An 18,233-nucleotide genomic window follows, 5' to 3' on the forward strand; every position below is an offset into this window, starting at 1 on the left:
CCGAGGGGCTTCGGGTCCTGGGGGCAGAGGAGGAAGACACAGCTCAGCCTGTAGGAGCCCCTCCTGTGGAGCAGCCAGGCCTAGCCTCAGAGCTGGCCAGAGCACTGGCTGCACGGAGCAGAGGAGACAGACAGGAGATGGGGGGACACATCACAATTGGAGAAGTCAAAAGGCAAAACCGAAGCAGGTTTTTTATTTTGCCACAAGAGATAGGAAGCCGCCACTGGCTTTTTGCTAAGAAGTGAGGCAGCCAGCTGTGTGCTTGAACAGGAGAGAGCAGTGCCAAGGACTGACCCATTCGAGAGACCAGTCAGGCCCTGGATAGATTGTTCACAAATCTAGGCCGGGTATTCTGTCTCCATGAGGAAGTTTTCCAAGACTTCATAGAGGCTGAGGCTGTTGGAGACCTGCAGGCTGAGGCCACCACTGTCCAGGGAGGAGATACCCTCCTGCCGTTGGACAGCCTCATGGCAGAGCTGGCAGATCCTGGGTACTACCTGGGGGTGGAAGGGGAGGGGAGATGTGGAGAGGAGCTGCAGGAGCCAGTGTCTACCAGGGGCACTGGGGCAGGCACTCCTTGCTCCCAGCTAGGTGCCTCCCAAGTCATGGCCCCCGAGGGTGGGGTTCTGAGTGGCCCAGCTGCTCCTGGACCCTCACCTTCACCAGGATGAGGTTCCTCTCCATGGGCCTCCTGGAAAGAGTCTGTCCAAAGCCCAGGTAGATGGTATAGTCGGGAGAGGTGCGTCTCCTCTGATCCCTGTACTCGGCCAGCTCTAGAAGAAAGAGACTTTGAGACAGGACGGCCCTGCCTGCAGGCCCAGGGGGAGGCTGGGGACCTGGCCCTGGGGCAGGCGGGGGGAAAGCAGGGGCCCTGGGCACTGACCCTGGCGGAAGACAGAGAAGTCAAAGATGGGCGTGGGCTCGTTCCGGGGGAGCAGGCGGGGTTGGGCCGGAGCCGAGGAGGCCCCCAGGACACTGCTCAGCTCCCAGTACACTTTGCATTTCCCCATTCTCTTGGCCCAAAGGTTCTGCTCCCAAAGCTGCAGCTGCAGCCCGGGCCCCATATGCTGCATCAGCTGTTCAGTGTAGTGCACTTGCTTCTGGTCCGCCAGCTTCAGGGCTGCCGGGCTGGGGAAGACCACGAGCGGGGGGTCCTGGGACTCCCCCAACGCTGAGCCAGGGCTGTTGGCCGTGAGGAGGCAGCAGGTCTGGGCCACAGCCACCTGCCTCACTACCCGCCCCTTGTAGAGGATTGTCACGTCCAAGCCAGTAGGGAGGGAGCCTGGGGGGGGCAGAGACTCAAGTGAGATGGATCTGTGCCCCCAGCGGGGGGCCCCCCCCCTCCCCGGCCCAAATCCAGACCCTTGACTTACTGCTCGGGGGCAGCGGGGGGGCAGCACAGGAGGCTCCGGCCTCACTGACACAGGGAGCAGGCTCTTCCCCTGGGAGGCAGGACTGCTGGCCCAGGTCTCCTAGTTGGGGTGGAGGGAGCAGGAGGAGAGGTTAGGGCAAGCTGACTGTGGCCTTCCCTGATCCCCCCCAGTGCCTCCCACACCCCCAGGCCTCTTGGCTTTTACTCACTTGGGGCTCTGAGAGCTGGCAGCGGCCCTGGTTGGGCCTCCCAGGGTTCCCTGGGGATGGGCTCTGTCCACTGGGAGTACAGGCCCTCGGGCTTTCTCCAGAACTCCTCCTGGTCAAAGTCTGGGGGGGGGGGGAGGTGGGCAGGGGTGATGTCAGGTGACCTCCCCGCCTTCCCCTCTGTCCATTCATTCCTCAGCCTCTAGAGGGTCCTCTAGATGTTCTGCCCTGAGTGGGTCTCTGGCTCCCTGTCCTGAGTGGGTGCATCTGAGTCTCTGTCCTGAGTGGGTCAGTCTGGGTCTCTGTCCTGAGTGCGTCCGTCTGGGTCTGTCATGTTTCGTTTCTGCTTTCATGGGTTCAACCATCCTGAGTCATCACACTGATGATTCCCACGCCCATCTCTGGCAAGGTCTCTGTTGCCAGTTCCCTTCTCAGGAGTCAGAAGGCCTGAGTTCAAATCCTACCTCTGACTCTTAACCAGCTGAGATACTGTAAACAAGCCCTTCCTTCCTCCTCAGACCTCAGGGTCACAGCATCCCATGAGTCCCGTAGGGCCCCCTGTCCCCAGCTCAGGCCCTCATCCCCTCTCCCAGACCAAATCCATGCACTCTTCCCTTTTCTCACAGATGTGATGCTGTCACCCCTACTCAATGAGCCAGGGACTGGTGTCTGGATCCCCACTCAGCTTTAGCTTAAGCACCATCTTCCTACAGAGCCACCCTGCTGAGCGTCAGCAGATGGCCACCTTGGCTCCCAGGGGCTGCCCTGCACCATGACCTCCCAGAGGGCAGGGGCAGCTCTGCCCCCTCCTCCCCTTGCCCCCTGCTCCTCCCCTCATAGGCAGGACCTCACCCTGGAAATACTCAGAGGCCTCTGCCAGGCCGGCCAGCTCACTCTGCTCCAGGGCCAGCTGGAGGAGGTCAGCACTGGGGACGTCTGGGATCAAAGAGAACAACAGCTCAGGGACCAGGGCCAGGACTTGGCTGCCTTAGTCCCACCCCACCTGCATTGGCCCTAGCCCCTCACCAGCAGCCTGTCCATCCAGAGAGAGGACCTGGAACCCTGCCTGCACCTGGAAGGAGACATCGTCAGCTGTGAAGTGGCTCTGGGGTGGGGGTGGGGGGCGCAGGAGAGAGATCAGGGACCAGGACACTGCCTAGAAAGAGCTGGGCACCCTTCCTCTTGGCTTCGAGTGCCTCCTCAGGCCTCTAGGATCCCTCCCCACACTCTTGGCAGGGATGGGGAAGGGATTGGAAGGGGGTCTTCAGTCTCCACTTCTCCCGCAAACCTGTGTCATTGTTGCATCGTGCAGGGCTCCGAAGTGACCGATGCCTGTCGGTTGCTCCTCCCCAGTGCCCCTGTCGACTTCTGGAGAGGGTGATAGTGTTGGGTGAGCAACTGACCCCTGCATGAGCCAGGCCCCCTCCTGGAATGATCCCACACTCCGCCTGGCCTTCAAGGCTCTGCTGGGGGCCCCTGCCTACCTGCCACTGCCCTGGGCCGGGGCTGGCTGAGCGTGAACACCTTGTGGGGGTCGTGCTCATCCCAGGACCTGTCCTCTACCAATGTGAACAGTTGGGTGCTCTTCAAGGCACATCGGAAGTTGGTCTTCCAGTGGCTTCGCTCTGAGGCCTCCGGGGGCTGGGGGTTACTGCCATCAGGGTCAGGACACCACCGACCTCGTGCAATGGCCCAGGCCTACCAGGACAAAGGGCGGCAACCATGAGCAAGAGCAGCCCAGCGTCCTGGGCACAGGCCCTGCCCTCAGCCCTTAGAGGCCCACCTTGAAGATGCTTGAGTCGTCCTCACTGATGTCCTTCCGGGACAGGTGTTTCCAGGGTACCCGGAAACAGGTGTGACTGGCATCCAGCCAGCCCAGCCCCTGATAGCGGCCACTGCTGACTTCCCCCAGAAGCCATTCGCCAAAGGGTACTCGCCGAGACCCCCTGCATGGATGGGCATTGCAGTCCCCGGTCAGAGTGGCCATGGGACCAGCTGGAGGGGGAGCCAGGGGCTGAGGATCTAAGCAACGGAGCCTCTCACCTCCTGGCATCCAAAGCCATTGTTCAGAATGTGGTCTGGGACGAAGGGGAGAAGCAAGGGAGCTCTGGCTTGGTCACAGGTGTTATTCCAGGTTCAAACTGTTGCTCCAGGTTAGCCATGACAAGGAGATGAGAAGTCAGTGTGACTGAAGAGGCCCAGAGAGGAGAGGCTTAGCCCAAGGTCCCCCCCAGGGAGGGGCAGCACCAGCACCATAAGGCTTGGACGGCTCTTGGGTGAGTCAGGTCCCACCCAGCCTTGGTGTTCTCTCTTCTGTCCTCTGCCCTGGTCAGACCTTGCTCATCTGAGTTCTGGGCATGACAGTTTAAGACGGTCATTGATAAGGTGCAGAGTCCAGAGGAGGCCAAGCCTGACAAGGAAAGGCCTGGAGTCCAGCCTGGAGCAGAGAAAGCTCAGGGGGCATGATGGTGTTCTTGAGAGGAAGAGAGGTTGGCGAGCTGCCTCGGGAGGGCACCTGTGTTATCTGTGTGTTGTGGGCACACGCTTCACATGCGGCATGTGGTCAGGGCTATCTCACCACAAAGCACAGACTGTGTGGAAGTATTAGGGCTCTAGACAAGAATATCTCTTCAAAGGAGGAAACCAAGGCAGTCCAGAGAGGGGAAGGGATTTGCCCCAGGTCACACAGCCATCCAGGTAGCAGCGGGGACCAAACTGCCTTCCTGCCCCCTCTCCCAACCCCCCCCCTCCCACACACACACACACTGCAGCTCATGTATCAGTCAGGATCCCAAACAGAAAGTGAAACCACAGTCCCTGGCTTCAGCCAAGGGCTGGCTCAGTGAGGAAGGAAGGCCCTGGCCAGTCACCTCTGGGCCCACCCCGCAGGCCCCAAAACCTTACCTGCCAGTCTTCAGGGGGGGTCTCTCTTGCTCCTCTCTCTCTGCCCCTCCCCATCCTCTTCTTTCCCATGGGCCCCAGATCCGGTCTCTCTTTCCCTCCTCACCCCCTTCCCACCTTCTGTCTCTCAGTGCCTCCCACCCCACACACCTTTCAAGTCTTTCTGTCCCTGGGTCAGTCAGTCTCTGTTTCTGTCCCTCCCTCCTTTTCTCCCTCTATCTCCCTTTCTCCTTCGATCTCCTTCCCTCCTTTCCCCTGTGTCTCTGTCTCCCTTTCTCTCTCTGCTCTGGTCGGTCTGTCTGTTTCTTCCCTTCCTCCTCCCTTTGCCCCCCCAGTCTGAGTACCTGGAGCCACAGTGAGTCTCGTAGAAGACTAGCCACTCTCTAGCCTTTACCGGGCTCCCTTGGGGCGGTGCTTAGCCTTCCTCACCAGCTCCAGTGCCCTCCTCCCTGCCTAGCCCTGCCAAGAAGGAGGAAGTGCCCCAGGGCATGAGAAACCTCTTTGTTCGGGCCTCCTGGAAGTCACATGGTCCAAAGATGGATGGGAGGGAGAGGCCTAGAGTGGGAGTGGAGGGGGAGAGAAACTGTCCCTGTCTGCCCCTCCCACCCTCCCTCTCCCATCCAGAGAGCTGAGAGTGAACCACAGCCCCAACATCAACTCCCTAAGTGGCCTTGGCCAAGGCCCCCCCTCTCCTTGGGCTTCAGTTTGCGAATCTAGGAGGTCAGTGCCCTTGGCCTCAGTGGCCTCTTCCATCCCCCCCCACCCCCGCTCCTGTTGGGGGGGGGGGGCGGCATCCCAGGGCCAACGTGTGACAGAGAAGCCTGCCACATCACCTCACCTCCTGTCTTTCCTTCAGACTTCCCCGTCCCCATACCCCAGACAAGCCGCGGGGGACTCACTCACCCACCTCCCACTCTCCTGCTCCCTAGTGCCTCTCCCCCAAGGGGCAGCCCTCATCTCCCCAGCTTTTCTGGATCCTCTCATTGGACAGAGTTGGAAGCTTGGGATCTCTCCCAAGGCCATGGGAGGGACTCGGTACCAGGCCAGGCCAGGGTGTGAAGCCTTGTCCTCAGACTCCCTGCCCCCGGCACTTAGTTGAGCAATCACTTAACAGGCCTTTATTAAGAGTCTAGGGGCAGCTAGGTGGCACAGTGGATAGAGCACGGGCTCTGGAGTCAGGAGTACCTGAGTTCAAATCTGGCCTCAGACACTTAACACTTATTAGCTGTGTGACCCTGGGCAAGTCACTTAACCCCAATTGCTTCACAAAAAAAAAAAAAGAAGAAGAAGAAGAAAGGGTGCTCCCTGAAGGCAGGCACTGGCTCTGGCTTCTTCTAGCCTCATTCCTCCTCCATGTCTGGCACATGGGCACTTCTGTGGTGCTTATCGGCTGAGGAGAGATAACAAGTGATCCCATGGGCCTGGCCCAGTGCCAGATGCGGCAATGTTTGGCGTCTCCGGTGTAAATGGCCTTCCCACATAGGGGAGAGGGAGGGCCCTTGGTTATGGGTGATCAATGGAAGGGGTTTTCTGAAGACCAGGGAGACACGGGATGTTAGATAAGCTAGTTCCGGGGAGGCAGGGGCCGGACAAGAGAGGCAGAGGAGGAGTGCCAACCGTAGCAAGGATGCTGGCAGGTCTGTCATTTCTTCTTCTGCTCATTTTGCAGGGGAAGAAACTGAGGCAAACAGGGTGAAGTGACTTGCCCAGGGTCCCACCGTGGCCAGAGGTCATCCCGACTTGGGCCTGGTGCTCTATGTACTGCCCCATCCAGCTGCCCTGCACGGAGGTTTGCAGAGCACTTTGCAAATATGATCACCCTGGGAGACAGGCACTGTTATCCCATTTTACAGTGGAACAAACTGAGGCAGAGCTCAGTGACTTGTCCAGAGTCACACAGCTAGTAAGTATCTGAGGCTGGATTTGAACATGGGTCTTCCTGACTCAGGGCCTGGACAGATGGCATAGCATAGATTTCTAGTAGGTTGGTCAGTTAACAAGCATTTATTATTAAGCGCTTACTGCTGGCCCCAACCCCCTCTGCTGATTCTCAGGTGTACAGCTGTCTTCCTCATCTTGTGAGAGTGAGCCCCTAACCCCGGGGTCAGGGAAGGTCCCCAGACCCCCTCTCTCTGACTGTGCTGCATCTTCTCAGACTCTGCCCCTTACCTAGGCCACCTCCAGCTGCCCCTAGCCCCTAGCTCATCAGTACCAAGCAGCCCAGTGCTCAGAGCCCCAGGGGAGCTGACTGGGGCCCCGCCCATGGCCTGCCCCCCACCCTTGTTCCCCCCAAAAGAGGAACAGAGAGGGGTAGCCTGGCTTTCTCAGAATCACTTCCTTCCCTCGACAGTCTGGGGAAGAAAACATGCCCTGGGATTCTGTGGGGCTGGGGGGAGCAGACCATGATGGGGGGGCTCCCCCCAGCTCAGGGCCTGCAGGCTGGGCTCCCACGATTGCATGATTCAGGCTAGGTTTGCCAGAGGGGGAGAGGGGTGCTGCTGTTGGGGCAAGGGGGCAGACCTAGGGCTGGACCAGACCAGGCTACACCAAGTCCAAGCTGACCACAGGGAGCCAGTCTGCAGGTAGGCATGTGAGAGAGAGGCTGCCCATTTGGGACAGGGTTGAGGGGCCTGAGATGGGGCAACCCTCCAGGGATTGGAGCAAGTGCCCTGCGTGCTGGGTGGGGTGGAGTGGGGGATGGGAGGAAGCAACCCTGGGAAGAGGATGTGGCCCCTGGATTTCTAGGAAGTTACCCCTGATGGCCGAGAAACTGAAACCCAGCTGGGGCTGGTAGCCCCCCTGGTCCACCCCCTGCAGGCCAGGACTCAGAGGCACCATCAGCTCAGCACATTTAATGGGGGAGGGGCAGAGACCCACAGAGTCAGTAATGACCAGAGCCAGGCTCATGAACAGTCACAAGGGGCACAGGGCTTCGTCATCCCCCTCCCCCCACACCCCCAGTCTGGGGGAGACCCCGAGACCTCAGGTGGGACTCGGCCCTTTGCTAGGGTGGGCTGTCGGCCTCAGGGGCTGCTTTGTCCTCTGCTGGTGTCAGTGGTGCCTCCATTTCCCTGTCTCGGGTCTCATTCTCTTCCACATTGCTCTGGTCAACCTTGGGCTCTTCGGGGGGCTCCTTGGGGGGCTCCTTGGGGGGCTCCATGGGCTCCACCATGGGCTCCACCATGGGCCCCATGGGGGGCTCCTCGGGCTCCACCGCAGGCTCCTTGGGGGGCTCCTCGGGCTCCTCCACAGGCTCCTTGGGGGGCTCCTCGGGCTCCACCGCAGGCTCCTTGGGGGGCCCCTCGGGCTCCTCTTTGTGCACCACCACAGGCTCCAGCACTTCAAGCACCACGGAGAGCGGCCGGGGCGGAGCGGTTGTGAGGAGCACCTCTGGCTCTTCAGACACCACCAGGACAAACTCGGACTCTTCTGGAGCCGCGTCCAGGTCCTCCTCGGGTACGTCAGGCACCACCACGGGCTCCTCAAGCACTGGGCTGTTGATGACCACCACGTCCACCTGGGCACCGATGTCCTCCCCAAACCACACAGCTTTGTACCCACCATCCTCTGACTTGCGCTCCTTGGTCAGGATGGATCTCACAGGTCCCTCTCTACTGGTCCCCCTGCTCCCCTCGCCCTTGGCTTCCTCCTTCTCCTCCTCCTCGGCCTCTCTGACTGCAGGGCTGGGCATCTTGACCTCAGGCGTCTGTGGGGCTGAGCCATTGCTAGGCCTCCCTGGGGGGTCATCCTTGGGGGACTGAGGCAAGGGCTCTGGCTCCGGGCTAGGGCTGGGGAAAGGAACCCAATTGGATGACTCCTGGGCTTGGAAAGTTTTGTTATCATAACCTGAATCATTCAGGTCATTCTGTGGAAAGAGAGATGGAAGTAGTGAGGGAGACTCCTGATCCTAGACCCCTCCAGATCTCCCCCCCTTCCCCCTACCTCCCCCTGAGCTCAGCCTCCAAAACCTCCAACACGCTCACCTTCTCCACATCTCCTTCCTTATAAGCTCTGTCAGCACCTAGGGTTTCTTTTTCTGTCTGCCTCATGCATTTCTGTCCCTGCCTGTTATCGTTTATCTGTTTCATTTATTTCTCTTTAATATATAGGGTCCAGTACATAGATAGTGCTCTAGGCCTGGAGTGAGGAAGACCTGAGTTCAAATCCTGACTAAGATACTTCCTAGCTGTGGGCCCCTGGGCCAGTGACTTCCCCTCTGCCTGCCTGTTTCCCCCATCTGTAAAATGGGGACAATAATAGTGCCTCTCCCCCAGGGTTGCCGTGGGAAGCTTTTTTCTTGTTTGTTTCTCCTTTCTCACTTGACTCTGTTTATATGCCTTGCATCTCTGTGTCCCCTTGCAGAGACACTTCTTGCCTGTCTCTAGATCTCTGTCTCTGGGCCTCATCTCTCCTCTTTCCCTCTGTCTCTGTCTCTGTCTCTGTCTCTGTCTCTGTCTCTGTCTCTCTCTCTCTCTCTCTCTCTCTCTCTCTCTCTCTCTCTCTCTCTTTTCCCTGGTCTCTCTCGCCTCTGGAGCTCTGCTGTCAGTCTCTCTCTCCCCACTCCCTCTCTGTGTGTCTCAGCCAGAGGGCACCTCACCCCATGCTTGCTGCTGACACCACACTTCATCTGGCCCCCATAGTGCTTGTAGATGAAGACTCCCAGCAGGACCAGGGTCAGGAAGAGCAGGGCTCCCAGCACCCCTCCCATGACTGCCATCTCGTTCATAGTAAACATCTGCTGCTCCTGGCCTCCGGAGGAGCCACCTGGTGGACACAGCAGCCAGCCTCCAGCCTCCAGCCTCCAGCCTCCCCTCGGGGCTGGAAGCCCCTCATCTGGACCCAGCTGGAGAGCCCAGGGTCATGTGGGGGGGCGGCCGGTCCTTGCCCAGCCCCCTCCCCCTACCCACTGGCCGGAGACATTTAGAGCCAGCCATGCCCTCCCCACAGGGCGGGGCTCAGCCCTGGACTTCAGGCCCAGTGTGGCCTGACTGTGTCACACAGTGTCATAAACCACCTGGGAGACGGAGGGCAGAGGAGAGCAGAGGAGAGGTCTTAGGGCCTCTCTGTAGGGGTCAGTCCAACAGACATAAGGTGGAGCCCAGGACAGCTGGCCACATGACCAGAGAAAGTGGTCCAGACCCTCTGGTTGTGTGTGTGTTGCAGGGGAGAACAGCTCTGCACAGAGGTTTCAGGAAGGGGGAGGATGGAGGAGGGGCACCACCTATGGGCCTAGAGGGTCCAATGGGCCCCAGAGAGGTTGTTGATGAGACACCCACCTGGATTTGTTGATGTTTCTCCCGTGGTGCCCCCTGGTGCTCCAGTCTGGGAGCCCCCAGAGGGGCCAGGGCCTGGGGGACCTGGGGGATACTGGGTAGGGGGTATGGCTGAGGGTTTAACAGTGGTGCCTGAAGGTGGGGGGACCAGGGTGGGGCCAGGGCCGGGGGGCCCCTGGGTAGAGGAGGTGCCTGTGGGTGGGGGGACCAGGGTGGGGCCGGGGGGCCTCTGGGTAGGCGGCACAGCCGAGGGTTTCACAGTGGTACCCGGGGGTGTGGGGACCAGGGTGGGGCCGGGGCCAGGGGGCTTTGGGGAATCCTGGGTAGGAGATCTGGTTGGGGTGTTCTTCGAGGTGGGAGAGGTCTGAGTGCCACTCCCCAGGGTCGTGGACTCTAGGGAAGACCCCGATGATGAGGGGGAAGGGGTCCACAGGCTGCTTGTAGTCGAGAGAAGCAGGGGTACTGAGGTCGTCCCATCTATAGCTGGGGACGGGAGGCTTAATGTCATCAGGGACCAAGCTTCTGGCTCTATCCCAGGCTCCCAACTGAGCTAAGCTTGGCTCCTTAAGGTTGGGGGCTGGAGCTTAGCAGGTGCTGAGCCAATGCAAGCTGGTGCATCCCGCCCTCATCCCCAGGAACCCAAGGAGCCTGTGGTCATGGCCCTGGGTCAGGCTTAGCTGGGCCTCCCCAGAGGGGCTGGGGAGGGGGCATTACCTGGAGGAGGGGTGGGCTCTGTTTCCTGGATGAGGATCTCAATGGTGGTGGTGTCCTTCTCGGAGGTCAGCATATCCAAGACCTCAGCCTGGTGGGGGAGCAGGCCAGTCAGCTCCGTTCTCCTCCCCGCTCCCCAGTGCAGGCACTGGTGCCTGGGACAGAACTCACCTCTAGGTAAAGCACTTGTGGGGCCCCTACAGTGTCATTGGTCCTCACAATCTCCCCAGACATCCTGAAGGCTGAGCTGTTGGTGATTCGGTACTGGAGGGCTGAATTGGGCACCTGTGGAACAGGACACTGGGATGAGGGCACCCCAGCTCTCCTCCCCCTACCCTCAGGAGATCTCCCTCTCTCCCCGCCAGAACCACCCCCATGATACTCTCCTTCCTTACACCTGCTGGGAAGTCATCATCCTCAGCTCTGAGCCTCAGATATTTTTCAGGGTCTTCTGCATCCCTCACAGCGACATTGATGCCAGTGCCTGGGGGCAGCCAGCCTCGGTATAGGGCCTGGGGGAATCGAGGTGGGTACAGCTGCCCAGCCTCTGCCTGAATGGTGACCTGGGTCACAGAATAGCTGCCGGTGTGCACTTGTTGTTGAGCCTAGAGAGAGAAGGGGAAACCAGGGCTCGGACGGAGCTCCCAACAGGCCCAAGAGGGAGGCCCCATCCACCATCAGAGATGGGAAAGCTGCCGCCCAGAATAAGGCAGGGGTCTGGGATTCTGTGATGAGGAGCCCTAGTGGGGAAGCCGCTGGGGACCCCAGCTGGCTCCAGATCTCTAGTCCTCTGGAGCCTGCCAGGGGGAAGGGGTAGGCAGTCAGTCAATATAGATTAAGTGCCAGGTATGCCACTAAAATGCAGGGGATACAAGACAACCCTTACTCTTGAGGAGCTCACAGTCTAATGGGGGAGATGACATACAGATAAAGCAAGCTCTAGACAGGATCTGGTGGAAACAAACAGAGGGAAGATCCTGGAGTCGAGGGAGTGGTGAAGGCTTCCTATAGGAGGTAAGATTTTGGGAGGCCAGGAACATCAGTAGGAAGAGTGTTCCAGGTGGGGATGTAAGGGTCAGAGAGAGTGCCTGGAGCCCAGGGATGGAGAGTCTTGTTCATGGAACAGCCAGGATGCCAGGCCCACTGGGTCAAAAACTAGAAGGGGGGTAAGGTATAGGAAAACTGGAAAGGGAAGAGGGGGCAGGTTATCAAGGGCTTTGATGCAAGAAAACAGATTTTCTCTTCCTGGAGGTGATAAGAAGCCCTTGGAGTTTCCTGAGTAGGAGATAAAATAGTCAGACCTATGCTTTAGGGAAACCACTTTGGTGACCAAATGGAAGGTGGACTGGGGTGGACAGAGACAGGCAAGCAGACACCTCCCTGATCAGGATATTGCAGTAGTCCAAGTGTGAGGAAATGAGGGTCTGCACCAGGGTGGGAACAGGGTCAGAAGAGAGAAGGGGGCATAGAAGAGATGCTGTAAGAGGTGAAATCTACAAGAGATGCTGCTGCTGCAGAGGTGAAATCTACAAGAGATGCTGCTGCTGCAGATTTGAAATCTACAAGAGATGTTGCTGCAGAGGTGAAATCAACAATTCTTGGCCCCATATCGATCTGGGGGGTGAGAGAGTGAGAAGCTCAGGATGACTCCTGGGCTGGGAGCTTGGGGGACTGGGAGGAGGGTGGTGCCCCCCACAGTGATAGGGAAGGGTTAGGGGGAAAGAGGATGAGCTGTTGCATTTCAGAGGTCTGCTGGATGTCCAGTTAGAGATGTCTAAAGGACAGTTGGAGATGGGAGATTGGAGGGCAGCCGGGGAGTGGGAGCAGGAAAGGTAGATGGGAGAATCCCCAGCTTAGACGTGGTCATTGAATCCAGGGGGGCTGAGGGGATGGCCAGGGGAGGAGAGCAGAGGCCCAGGCCAGAGCTGGAAGCACACCCAGTGGTCCTTCCAGTGAGGGAGAGGAGCAGCACCCAGACACACTTCTCACCCGGACCATCAGGTTGAAGGTCTTGGCAACAGGGACGGCTTTGGCCATGGTGATGTTGCCCGAGTCCTCACCAATCAGAAATGTATCATCTGTGTTCCCTGGGGAAGATTGGATGGGGGAAGCAGCCTTCCTTTAGTCATCTCTGTACCTGCCTGTCCTCAGCCCAGAGGAAAGGCGGTGGGCGGGCATGGCAGAGGGGCTGGGGGAAAAGGGGGTGGCTGTCTGAGACCAGTGGGAGGGTCGTCTCACCTGCAATAATGCTATATCTGATTTGTTCATTGATGACAGTGTCTCCATCTATAGCATAGACAGGCCCAGGTTCAAAGGTCAGGGGCGATGTCTAGAGGAAGGTAGGAAGAGAGAGTGGAGTGGGGGTGGTGTCCTTGGCCCAGCCTCCCCTTGTCACCCAGCCTGGCAGGAGGAAGGGCTGGTGGCTTCCCACATAACCACTGTCCATCCTGGGGGCCCCAAGTGACCCTGACTGGGCTGTCAGAGTTCCTGCAGGGAGTGAGCAGTGCCCAGACCTTCCTGCCAAGGGGGCAGGGCTGAGGCCACCGGCAGGTTCATGTGGGAAGTGATTGGGACAACTTCCTTGAAACTCTAGGCCAAATTAGGAGAGAAAATAGTAGTGAGTGTGGCTGAGGCCTGCACCCTGGCTTCAGTGGGCTAGGGAGCATGCAAGGGAAGGGGCATTCTCTACACAAGTGAGAGCCTTGCCCCCAGGGGGCTGCACCCAAGTGAGGGTCTTGCTGGCTCTCACCCTCCTCTCCTTAAGTCACCAGGCCCTAGCTAGGTCTCATGCTCTCTTATGTGGGCAGACAGAGGCTCAGAAAGAAATAGCCCAAAACTCTGGTGAGTCAAGGACTCAAACCCCGACACTGTTGTTGGGGAAGACAAGATTTGGGCCAAGAAACCCTGGGTGGGAAGTTGGGGAGTGTGTGGAACTCACAAGTCCAGGCCCCAGCCCTGCTCACTTACTATTTTCTCTCCTAATTTGGTCCAGAGTCTCGAGAAAGTGCCCCCCATTGCCTCCCAGATGAGCCCACCAGTGGCCTCAGCCTGCCCCTTTGGCAGGAAGGTTTGAGAACTGCTCACTGCCTGCGGGAACTGTCACAGTCCGGGTCACCTGGGGCCCCCGGGATGGACATTGGTCAATGGAATGCTGTGGGAGGCCTTCAGCAGCCCTAGCCCCCTGATCCTGGGTGGGAGGGGGTGCCCTGAACAGAGCCACCTGCTCCCCATCTCCCCCCCCCCCCCGCTCCCTACCTCCCTCTGCCCCAGGCATGGACATTACCAGGACAGAGCCAGTGGGCACAGCCCCTCGGTACTGTGCGTGGATGCAGACTCGCCCATCAGTGTACAGACAGGGTAGGAACCACGGAGGTCGCATGTCTGCAGGTATCACTTGGATGGTGATAGTGGCTGTGGCTGTGTGGCTGGGCTGCTCTGTCGTCGTGGGAGTGTCCTGTGGCAGAGCCCCAAGCCATGCATGAGTGGGGTGGGTAGGGCCTGGCAGAGCTCGTGCTGGGGCTGGGGTGCACTTTCAAAGCCTCTGGCCTTAGCGGGGAGAGAGGCCTGCTTGGGGGCTGGGGGTTCTTGGCCTTGTCAGGACAAGTGAATGCCCAAAGGCTCCGGGCATAGCCTTGGCTAAAGAAGCAGTGGAAACAGCCCCTTGTCTCTTCCAGGGGGATCCTGCCCAGAGAGGGGCTGGGATTGCTTTGGGTCACACAGCCATGTTCCTTGGTGGGGCCAGGAGGGGCAGGGACTCACCCTGGCCAGCAGACGGAGGACCAGGGTTGGGTTCTTCTCGTAATCCAAAGCCTGGGCCAGCTGCAGGGCAGGGAAGTTAACCCCAGCCAGGGAGAAAACCTGGTGTGCATCCTGAGGCAGAGGTGGAGGGGGCCAGAGAGTCAATGAGCAGTCAGCTGGAGCCCAGTGCTCTCTCCCCCCTCCCTAGGGCATAGACTGAGTTGTAGGTCCTAGCACCAGGCTCTGGCTGAGAGGCAGAGGAGAGACGGTGCTCAGGGGTCCCTGAGGGCTGGGGGAGCAGAGGGTGTTCAGGGGTCCCGGAGGGATGGGAGTGGGGGGAAGTGAGCTCAACTGACCACAGGGCTCTGCCCTTCAAGACTGTAGAAGAGTAAATCTCCATCCTCGTCTGTGGCTGTCAGTTCCGTGGCTGGTATGACAGTGGTCCCCACGTTGGTGTCCTGCACAGAATTTGGGAAGGTTGGGAGCAGCTAAGCCCAGTCCCTGGTTTGGATCCCCAGCCCCCAAATGCCCCCATGCATTGCATTGCTCACCTCGCTGATATTCCAGGCCTTGTTGATGAAAGGGAACGAGGGGGTCATGTCATTAACATTGAGGACCTCCACAACCACCAGCAGCCTGGTCACCTGGGGCAAGCCAGGGGGTAGAGGTCAGGGGTCATCCCACTAGTCCGACCCCCTTCCCCATCCCTGGAGGCCCCTTCCCCCAACTCACCACAGTAGACCCCGTCTTGCACTCTAAGTTTGCTGTCAGCACAGGGTGTGTCTGGTGGAGGGGAAGGAGGGAATGTGGGATCAGTCACTCCCCCCAACAAGCCAGGCCCCTGGATGTCCACATCTGGAGTGAGTGACAGGTGGGGGGGGGTGGAGCGGTTCTAGGGGAGTACCCAGAGGATGCTGGGGAAGAAGGGTGGAAAATGACCCACGGAGCTGGTTTCCGGCTCACCTCATAATCGGGGGCCTGGTTGAGCCTCAGCTCACCATTCATAATATAGAAGATGTCTGCAGGAATGGACAAATTGCTCACAACCACCGTCTGCCCTGGGGGTGCCGTGATTCTGGCCAAAGGGTTTGTAGGGAGCTCGTTCTCTGTCACTTCGGCTCTCGTGCGGTCCACAGAGCACACTGTAGAGGGATTACCACTGAATCAGCACTGACCCCTGATTCTCCCGGAGCTGTCCTCCATCCCTGCCCCCCACCTCTCCTCCCCCCAGACCATCCTCCCTCCCTCTTCGTCCTCCCCCCGAGCCTCTCCTCCCTCTCCGTCCTTCCTCTCTGTCCTCCCCTCAGCCTCTCCTCCCTCCCTCTCCGTCCTCCCCTCAGCCTCTCCTCCCTCCCTCTCTGTCCTCCCCCCAGCCTCTCCTCCCTCCCTCCTTCTCTGTCCTCCCCCCAGCCTCTCCTCCCTCCCTCTCCGTCCTCCCCTTTTCACCGTGCCTCCAGCACCCTGACTCCCTCCTCCAGCCCTGGCTTCCCCTCAACCCAGATACCCTGGCTCTGGCCCTCAGCTCCAGGGAACAGCAGCAGCAGCAGCAGCAGCAGTGGCCGCAGAAGCCCCAGGGCCCAGCCAGAGGCCTCCATGGTGGGGAAGTGGTCCAGCCCCCCCACCCCAGGCGGCTCCAAGGAAGGGGAGAAGAGCTCTCTGGGCCTCACTTGGCCCACCCTGTCCTTCCCTGTTGCTTTCCTGGTGCAGTCACGGAGAGCGACCTTTGAGTCGGGCAAATGACGAAGATTTATGGCACCTCCAGCCAGGGGGGAGGGGGGGTAAGGGGGGGCAACTCTGCCACTCCCCCACCTTAAAGGGCTCAGCCCTCCCAGCAGCCAGAACAGGGAACATGGATGTTGTCATCTAACTGACCCTGATGCCGGGGAGGAGTTGGGGAGCTGGAGTTTGAGGCTCAGCTGGGGAGAAGTAGAAGATTCCTGCCCTTTGACCCTCCCCACTGCACACACAAGGAAATGAGGCAGATCCCTGGGTCCAGAAGGTCTTGTAGGGGCCCTTTATTCTAGGGGTGTCTCCTCTGTGCCCAGGCTCCTAGATAGTCCATTCCCTGCCCTCCCTCCTCACGTGGACCACTGACCACCCTGGCATTTAGACCATTAACCAGTTAGTGGCCTCCAGTGCAGAAAAAGGAACCTTGGGAAGGTGCTAATCCTTGATAGGTGTGAGAGGATGAGGTCTCCCTAAGGTCCAAGGGGCAAGTGACCCCAGACCATTTGTTTGGAGGGAGGGGTTCTCCAGGGCTGGGGGACTGGGAAGGGAAGCAAGCTGCTCATCTCAGGTGGGGGGGGGCAATGGACAGGCCCCCAGACACCTGCACAGGTACTCTGGCAATAAGGATTTTTAACTTGCTTGTTTTCATTATGAACAAAATCCCTCAAAACCAACCAAAAATAGGAACTCACATTTATATAGTGATTTAAAGTTTACAAAGTCAACTAGCCGGGGCAGCTAGGGCGCAAGGGATAGAGCACCGGCCCTGGATTCAGGAGGACCTGAGTTCAAATCTGGCCTCAGACACTTGACACTAGCTGTATGACCCTGGGCAAGTCACTTAACTCCAATTGCCTCACACACATACACACACAAAAAGTCAACTAGGCTTTTATTGAGTATGCACTATATACCTGGCATTGTATTAAGCATTGGGGAATACAAAGAAAAGTACAAATTATATTGCATTTGATTCTCACAAATTATTCTGCTAGTTTGTTGTTGAGTCATATTCGACACTGTGACCCCATTTGGGATTTTCTTGGCAAGGATACTGGAGGGCTTTGTTGTTTGCTTCTCCAGCTCATTTTACAGAGGAGGAAACTGAGGCAAACTGAAGTGACTTGCTTAGAGTCACGCAGCTAGTAAGTGTCTGAGGCCATATTTGAACCCCGGTCTTCCTAACTCCAAGTGCAAGGCTTTAGAATGAGGCATGGGAGGGGCAGGATTGATTCTCTCTAATCATACCTATCTCCACCTACTGGGGGCTGACTCATGGGGGGACCATCCCTGGAGTCCACTTGTGGGCTTCTTCAGGAGTCAGGAAGTTAGCTCCGGGGTTTTAGTCCAGGGCAGAGGTTGTCAGGGCTTCTTGGCTTTCTTTCTGGGCAAAACTAGAAGATTCATTCACAAAGGGCTGAATCTGCAGGTCCTGGACAGCTGGCTTGGTATAGGTAGTAAGCCTCAGCTAAGCCCTCTTTGGCAGGCAGGCTGTTCTACCAAACTCCTGAGAAAATGCAAGATGGGGAGCAGCTAGGTGGCATTAGTGGATAAAGCACTGGCCCTGGATTCAGGAGGACCTGAGTTCAAATCCGGCCTCAGACACTTGACACTTAACTAGCTGTGTGACCCTGGGCAAGTCACTTAACCCTCATTGCTCTGAAAAAAGAAAAGAAAAAGGAAAAAAAAAAAAGAAAATGCAAGATGACCAGATGGATTCACAAGTGAATTTCTACCAAACTTTTAAAGAACAATTAATCGCAATACTATATAAATTATTTGAAAAAATAAGAGCTTCAAAAAAGCTTGGAAAGACATATATGAAATGATGTATTGGGAAGTGAGCAGAACCAAGAGAACATTGTGCACAGAGACAGCAATATTGTTTGATGAAGAACTGTGAATGACTTGACTATTCTCAGCAATACAATGATCCAAGACAATCCTAAAGGATTATTGATGAAACATACTATCCACCTCTAGGGAAAGAACTGATATTGATGGAACAGATTGGGGCAGGCGATTTTTCACATTTTTTCATTAAGTGACAAATATGGTGATGTTTTCCATGATCACATATGTATAACCCATATCAAATTATCTACCACCTCAAGGAGGGGGGAGGAGGTGGGGGGGAAGAGAGGGATAGAGATTAGAATAGAAAAATATGAATTAAAATGTTTAATATGGAAAGGTGGGGGAGGGGTGTGCTGGGAAGGGTACAGGAGGTGTGTGTGTGTGTATATATATATACACACACACATGTATGGTGTGCATTTATGAGTTATTTAGGTATTATTTACA

General features: G+C 57.7%; 2 protein-coding genes across 5 annotated transcripts; both read right to left on the bottom strand.

Annotated features, from left to right (window-relative positions):
- Nucleotides 1-85: 85 nt before the first annotated feature.
- On the bottom strand, nucleotides 86-4,964 carry IRF7 (interferon regulatory factor 7). Of its 3 annotated transcripts, XM_043970113.1 has the most exons (12): nucleotides 4,824-4,964; nucleotides 3,622-3,719; nucleotides 3,362-3,524; nucleotides 3,063-3,276; nucleotides 2,867-2,946; nucleotides 2,605-2,650; nucleotides 2,431-2,514; nucleotides 1,582-1,701; nucleotides 1,374-1,472; nucleotides 884-1,282; nucleotides 658-773; nucleotides 86-497 (listed from the first exon to the last, which is right to left on the bottom strand). In XM_043970113.1, the coding sequence occupies exons 2-12, from the start codon at nucleotides 3,639-3,641 to the stop codon at nucleotides 339-341; spliced, it is 1,500 nt and encodes a 499-aa protein (XP_043826048.1). In that variant the 5' UTR covers nucleotides 3,642-3,719; nucleotides 4,824-4,964; the 3' UTR covers nucleotides 86-338. The 3 variants fall into 3 exon arrangements, with proteins under 3 accessions (XP_043826048.1, XP_043826046.1, XP_043826047.1); XM_043970111.1 differs by having other exon boundaries at nucleotides 3,362-3,766; XM_043970112.1 differs by having other exon boundaries at nucleotides 3,622-4,964.
- Nucleotides 4,965-7,316: 2,352 nt separating this feature from the next.
- Nucleotides 7,317-15,899, bottom strand: CDHR5 (cadherin related family member 5). 2 transcript variants are annotated; one of them, XM_043971658.1, is made up of 15 exons: nucleotides 15,706-15,899; nucleotides 15,165-15,343; nucleotides 14,934-14,984; nucleotides 14,753-14,845; nucleotides 14,558-14,659; nucleotides 14,223-14,333; nucleotides 13,747-13,917; nucleotides 12,702-12,792; nucleotides 12,453-12,550; nucleotides 10,859-11,068; nucleotides 10,635-10,748; nucleotides 10,467-10,554; nucleotides 9,756-10,235; nucleotides 9,077-9,243; nucleotides 7,317-8,344 (listed from the first exon to the last, which is right to left on the bottom strand). In XM_043971658.1, the coding sequence occupies exons 1-15, from the start codon at nucleotides 15,794-15,796 to the stop codon at nucleotides 7,484-7,486; spliced, it is 2,907 nt and encodes a 968-aa protein (XP_043827593.1). In that variant the 5' UTR covers nucleotides 15,797-15,899; the 3' UTR covers nucleotides 7,317-7,483. The 2 variants fall into 2 exon arrangements, with proteins under 2 accessions (XP_043827593.1, XP_043827594.1); XM_043971659.1 differs by lacking the exon at nucleotides 9,756-10,235.
- Nucleotides 15,900-18,233: the final 2,334 nt, after the last annotated feature.

This window comes from Dromiciops gliroides, chromosome 6 (assembly GCF_019393635.1).
Source record: "Dromiciops gliroides isolate mDroGli1 chromosome 6, mDroGli1.pri, whole genome shotgun sequence".
Taxonomy (NCBI): Eukaryota; Metazoa; Chordata; class Mammalia; order Microbiotheria; family Microbiotheriidae; genus Dromiciops; species Dromiciops gliroides.

Bases quoted from the DNA above. Each gene is read 5' to 3' on its own strand.
- CDHR5 (XM_043971658.1), bottom strand. From the start codon at position 15,796: ATGGAGGCCTCTGGCTGGGCCCTGGGGCTTCTGCGGCCACTGCTGCTG. The intron at 14,985-15,164 runs GTGAGCCGGAAA...CCCCTCCACCAG, and splicing joins ACCAGGCCCCCGATTATGAG to ACACACCCTGTGCTGACAGC. The intron at 9,244-9,755 runs GTGGGTGTCTCA...TGTGTCCACCAG, and splicing joins AGAAACATCAACAAATCCAG to GTGGCTCCTCCGGAGGCCAG.
- IRF7 (XM_043970111.1), bottom strand. From the start codon at position 3,631: ATGCCAGGAGGTGAGAGGCTCCGTTGCTTAGATCCTCAGCCCCTGGCT. The intron at 2,947-3,062 runs GTAGGCAGGGGC...CACCCTCTCCAG, and splicing joins CCGGCCCAGGGCAGTGGCAG to AAGTCGACAGGGGCACTGGG. The intron at 498-657 runs GTGAGGGTCCAG...TTCCACCCCCAG, and splicing joins GGAACCTCATCCTGGTGAAG to GTAGTACCCAGGATCTGCCA.